We start from the raw sequence: 6000 nt of genomic DNA on the forward strand, positions 1-6000 counted from the left end.
CACACAGAAATCTCTTGCATTCCTATACGCTAACAATGAGAAAACAGAAAGAGAAATTAAGGAAACAATACCATTCACCATTGCAACAAAAAGAATAAAATACTTAGGAGTATATCTACCTAAAGAAATGAAAGACCTATACATAGAAAACTGTAAAACACTGTTGAAAGAAATCAAAGAGGACACAAATAGATGGAGAAATAGACTGTGTTCATGGATTGGAAGACTCAATATTGTGAAAATGGCTATACTACCCAAAGCAATCTATAGATTCAATGCAATCCCTATCAAGCTATCAAGCTATCTGTATTTTTCACAGAACTAGAACAAATAATTTCACAATTTGTATGGAAATACAAAAAACCTTGAATAGCCAAAGCAATCTTGAGAAAGAAGAATGGAACTGGAGGAATCAACCTGCCTGACTTCAGACTATACTACAAAGCCACAGTCATCAAGACAGTATGGTACTGGCACAAAGACAGAAATATAGATCAATGGAACAGAATTGAAAGCCCAGAGATAAATCCACGTACCTATGGACAGCTTATCTTCAACAAAGGAGGCAAGGATATATGATGGAAAAAAAGACAGCTTCTTTAACAAGTGGTGCTGGGAAAACTGGTCAACCACTTGTAAAAGAATGAAACTAGAACACCTTCTAACACCATACACAAAAATAAACTCAAAATGGATTAAAGATCTAAATGTAAGGCCAGACACTATAAAACTCCTAGAGGAGAACGTAGGCAAAACACTCTCCGACATAAATCACAGCAGGATCCTCTATGACCCACCTCCCAGAATATTAGAAACAAAAGCAAAAATAAACAAATTAGACCTAATGAAACTTAAAAACTTTTGCACCATGAAGAGAACTATAAGCAAGGTGAAAAGACAGCCCTCAGAATGGGAGAAAATGATAGCAAATGAAGCAACAGACAAAGGATTAATCTCAAAAATATACAAGCAACTCCTCCAGCTCAACTCCAGAAAAATAAATAACCCAGTCAAAAAATGGGCTAAAGAACTAAACAGACATTTCTCCAAAGAAGACATACAGATGACTAACAAACACATGAAAAGATGCTACACATCACTCATTATCAGAGAAATGCAAATCAAAACCACAATGAGGTACCATTACACGCCAGTCAGGATGGCTGCTATCCAAAAGTCTACAAGCAATAAATGCTGGAGAGGGTGTGGAGAAAAGGGAACCCTCTTACACTGTTGGTGGGAATGCAAACTAGTACAGCCACTATGGAGAACAGTGTGGAGATTCCTTAAAAAACTGGAAATAGAACTGCCGTATGACCCAGCAATCCCACTTCTGGGCATACACACCGAGGAAACTAGATCTGAAAGAGACACGTGCATCCCAATGTTCATCGCAGCACTGTTTATAATTGCCAGGACATGGAAGCAACCTAGATGCCCATCAGCAGACGAATGGATGAGGAAGCTGTGGTACATATACACCATGGAATATTACTCAGCCATTAAAAAGAATTCATTTGAATCAGTTCTAATGAGATGGATGAAACTGGAGCCCATTATACAGAGTGAAGTAAGCCAGAAAGATAAAGACCAATACAGTATACTAACGCATGTATATGGAATTTAAAAAGATGGTAATGATAATCCAATATGCAAAACAGAAAAAGGAACACAGATGTACAGAACAGACTTTGGGACTCAGTGGGAGAAGGCGAGGGTGGGATGTTCTGAAAGAATAGCATTGAAACAAGTATACTATCAAGGATGAAACAGATCACCAGCCCAGGTTGGATGCATGAGACAAGTGCTCTGGGCTAGTGCACTGGGAAGACCCAGAGGGATGGGGTGGGGAGGGAGGTGGGAGGGGGGATCAGGATGGGGAACACATGTAAATCCATGGCTGATTCATGTCAATGTATGGAAAAAACCACTACAATACTGTAAAGTAATTAGCCTCCAACTAATAAAAATACATGCAAAAATAAGAAAATAATTTTCTATTGACTAAAGAACATAGAACCTTTCTTTCTTTTTTTTTTTTTTTTACTAAGCATAGAACATTTTTATCACATGACTGGTAACACACTAGCCAAACTGCTTTTCAAGTTGCCCTGAATACCTTTTAACATTCTCTTGAATACCTCATACTAGAATGCCTATATGGAAGTATTCCTTTGGCTTATTCAACTTGCTCGTTTCAATGAAATGAGAAAGAAGATGGCAAAATATATTATGGATTTATGAGGCTGTTGCCTGCAAATATCCACAGCACTTGGATTATGCTAAAACCACTCAGTTTTTGGTGGTGGTGTGCAATTTGCCTTTTCATTCTCTAGTTTAAAAACGGCAATGATAGCAGTAAGATCAGAGATGGAGAAAGCTAGGAATTATTATGTTTTTCCAGCATTTGGAATCATTTTCCTGGTTTCACACTGTCTTCCAACTTTGACTGTCAAAGTGAGGTGTACTAAAAGGTCAGGAAAACTGGAGGTAAAGGAAAAGAATCACTTGCATGCAGAGTACGCTATCAGGATTGGGAGAGTTACAACTGAAATATGCTTTGAGGCATTCCTCAGTACAGTGTCTTAGTGTCAGTAAATTTCTGCAAACTTTTAAGAGACAGAACAATGTAAACATGCTTGTGAATTTTAAATTTCTCATAACAATAATTCCAAGCTCCATAAGTTATGAAAGAGACCTAGAAAGTTTTTGTTCTTAATTTGCTTTGACTTTTCTCATCATATATTACCCAAGAAGCAAAAACATTTTATTTCTGTTTACCTAATATACTTTAAATAAAGTATAATGCAGAACAGCTCTTTCCTTTCATTAAAAAATAGATTTGTTTTGAAAACAGTGTATACAGAGAGGAAGCAAAAAAATTGTCATGATAACAAAAGTAAACTGTCCATCTGGGCTCCTCGTGTATCTGTGGTTTTCACTGCTTTCTACTTTCCCTTGTTTTTCTTCCCCGGAATAGTGAGAAACCTTGCTAGATAAAAAAGGAGTTTTCTGAAGGCATCTCTCTGTGAGGAGACAAAGCTATGATACAAATCACAAAAGGCTAAGGTAAAAAAGCATTACAAACATACAGAAACCAGGAGCAAACATACAGACCATCTCAGGATGTGTCCTAGGGCATATTCCTTGAACACAATCTCTTTAAGGACTCTCCTCTTGAAATATACCATGACTTATGAAACAAATGTTAATATCAACTATACCAATTGATTGTTATGAAGCATAGATTTACATGGAATATTAGTATTCCAGGTTTTAATGTAAATACCAGAAATGTATTCCAAAGAATCCTTCTGAAATGAGATGACAGTTTTATCAGAAAAAAGCATTTGTCCTTAAAAGCATACATGTCAGTAATCAACATTTGTCCTTTTGATTATTTCATAAAATCCTAAGGTAGACAAAATTAAATGCTGAGTATACTTACAATATTTTCCAAAAATCAAGATGTAGAGGAAGACTGGACCAGATATCATTTCCTTCTCAGAGAAACTGATTAATGAAAGTGAATGCAATTTGCTCCTGGTTTCTGAGTCGCTTCGCCTCACGGTGGTTGTATGCTATTTCTGTCTGCAATCTTACCAGTTACAAAGCAACCCCCCTCCCGCCTCTCCCTCTCTCTTTCCAGTCCTTTTTTCTTTCTTCCTTTCCCTTTCACAATCTCTCCTCCCCACCCACCTTCTCTAAAAGTCTTAGTATTTTTCTTCACACACACACACAGATGAAGTTTCAGACAGAGAACACACAAGCTCTTCTTGTCAACTTTAAATATCGAGCCTCCATCCCTGGCAACAGTCTATAAATGAGGATGTGTATGGACATTGACAAATGTCTGTACTGATCAAAGTTACACAGAGAGACAGAAATCGAGCTTGGAGATGCATCAGGAGCCAAAACTGTTTCCCCTGCCATCCTGTGACTTGGGACTAGGAAAAGAACAGGGCAATGCAGCACAAAATGCCTTTGTGGAATGAACTATAAGGCAGGAATTAAAGTATAGCTGAAGTAATCTTTTGTGAGCTGTCTGAGTTTAGGCATTTGAAGGATAGGATATTGTGCAAAGAACAATCTAGAGGGATGATACACAAATATTACATTTTCTTGGACTCATTAGTTTTACTATGGTGGAGATCACACTGTGTCTGGCGGTAGAGTAAAACCTTCCTGGGTTTGAGTCACAGTCTGCTTTTTGAGACTTGTGGAGCCACTGATTCTTGGCCAAGCCTTGCCTCCCTGGAGGAAGACATCTCTCTAGCCAGGCAGCTGTGATGACCAGCAGAGAACTCTATCTGGCATGGGTCCCAGGACATTGTAGGTGTTTACTAAATGGTAGCTGTTCACAGGGTGATGTTCTATTATTTTCAGCAGTGGGATTGAAAAGTCATGTAAATGTAAAGAACATTTACATGTAACACAGCTTCTTTTAATCTTCATTTTTATTGAAGTAAGGTTGATTTACAATATCATGTTAGTTTCAAGTGGGCAGTGCAGCAGTTCAGTTATACATACATACATGCTCTCAGTCGTGTCTCTTAGCGGCCCCGTGGACTGTAGCCTGCCAGGCTCCTCTGTCCATGGGATTTTCTAGGCAAGAATACTGGAGTGGGTTGCCATTTCCCTTCTCCAGGGGATCTTCCCAACCCAGGGATAGAACCCAGGTCTCCTTGGGCATTGCAGGTAGATTCTCTACTATCTGAGCCACCAGGGAATCCCTACATACATACATATACATGTATTCTTTTTCAGAGTCTTTCCCTTCATACCTTATGGCAAAATATTAAGTATAGTTCTCTGTGCTATACGTAGATCCTTGCTGTTTATCTATTTTATATACAGTAGTGTGTATATGATAATCCCAAATTCCTAATTCATCCCTCCGCATGTTTCCTCTTTGGTAACTGTAAATTTGCTTTCTATGTCTGTGGGTCTATTTCTGTTTTTTAAATAAGTTCATTTGTATTATTTTTTATGTGTCCCACATATAAGACGGATATTGTGTGATATTTGTCTTTCTCTGACTTACTTCCCCTACTATGATCATCTCTAGGTCCATCCATGAGATGGACTGCTACAGTGGCATTAAGAATGCATTATCCTTAAACCAGGCTATATCATTCTTATTTTACAACTTGATCATTTATTGCCAGAAGAAATGGGTAACACTTTGACATGATAAATTTGTTTGTGAGGTTAATATCTCTTAACCATTCATCACGTAGAATCTATTTAAATTACATTGACTCTGACATAAGAAGTCTAATTCTAAATGGTGGCTAAACGATCATATTAACACCATTTTTTTTTTTTCTGGTAGAAGTAATTAATACCATGAAAGGAGAAGTGAGATATATGAATGCTCACAATTCCTTATTCATTTAGCAGACTTATTTAATGAAATGTCATTCTTTTGGCAGAAATGTTTACAGTTAACTGGATTCAAGTGCTCATTTCATGATCAGTAAGTATTCCTTTAATGTTTATTGTTCATCATAATACTTGATTTAAGTAGTTAATTATTTTAAAAATTACTTTAGAAATAGTGTTTCCTGGGAGGAGGCTGTGGGACATGTCAAGGGGCAGACCCATCAGAAGCTTCTCAACAGTAGTGCTGAGGAACTTGCTTTGGAAAGTGCATAAAGTGAGCTGTTAATACAGAGGTTTGCAAAGCAATCTTGATGTTATTTTGTCAGCTTTGAATGTTTTGCCTGAGCTGATGACACAGACAGACACAATTGCCAGCAGTCAGGAAACACTCTTTCCTTTAGAAAAAAAAAAAAATTTATTTACTTGGATGCACTGGGTCTTAGTTGTGGCATATGGGATCTAGTTCCCTGACCAGAGGTTGAAACCAGGCCCCCAGCATTGGGAGCTGGAAGTCTTAGCCACTGGACCACCAAGGAAGTCCCAATATTCTTTGCCCCCCCCCCAAAAATTCTTTAATAATATATACAGGTAGTGTATTTTGGGGCTTCCCAGGTG

At 37.8% G+C, this 6000-nt stretch overlaps 1 protein-coding gene across 5 annotated transcripts in view; it reads right to left on the minus strand.

The window, feature by feature from the left end:
* The window catches only part of RXFP1 (relaxin family peptide receptor 1), a 124988-nt gene extending 121393 nt beyond the window's left edge, over positions 1-3595 (minus strand). For 3 of the 5 annotated variants that reach the window (XM_070474929.1, XM_070474930.1, XM_070474927.1), the window contains exon 1: positions 3449-3595. In XM_070474929.1, coding sequence (XP_070331030.1) covers positions 3449-3497 — 49 coding nt within the window. In that variant the 5' untranslated portion in view covers positions 3498-3595. The remainder of the gene's footprint in view (positions 1-3448) is intronic. The other 2 variants (XM_070474931.1, XM_070474932.1) reach the window with 2 other exon arrangements.
* Positions 3596-6000: the final 2405 nt, after the last annotated feature.

This window comes from Odocoileus virginianus, chromosome 12 (genome assembly GCF_023699985.2).
Source record: "Odocoileus virginianus isolate 20LAN1187 ecotype Illinois chromosome 12, Ovbor_1.2, whole genome shotgun sequence".
In the NCBI taxonomy this organism is placed as follows: Eukaryota; Metazoa; Chordata; class Mammalia; order Artiodactyla; family Cervidae; genus Odocoileus; species Odocoileus virginianus.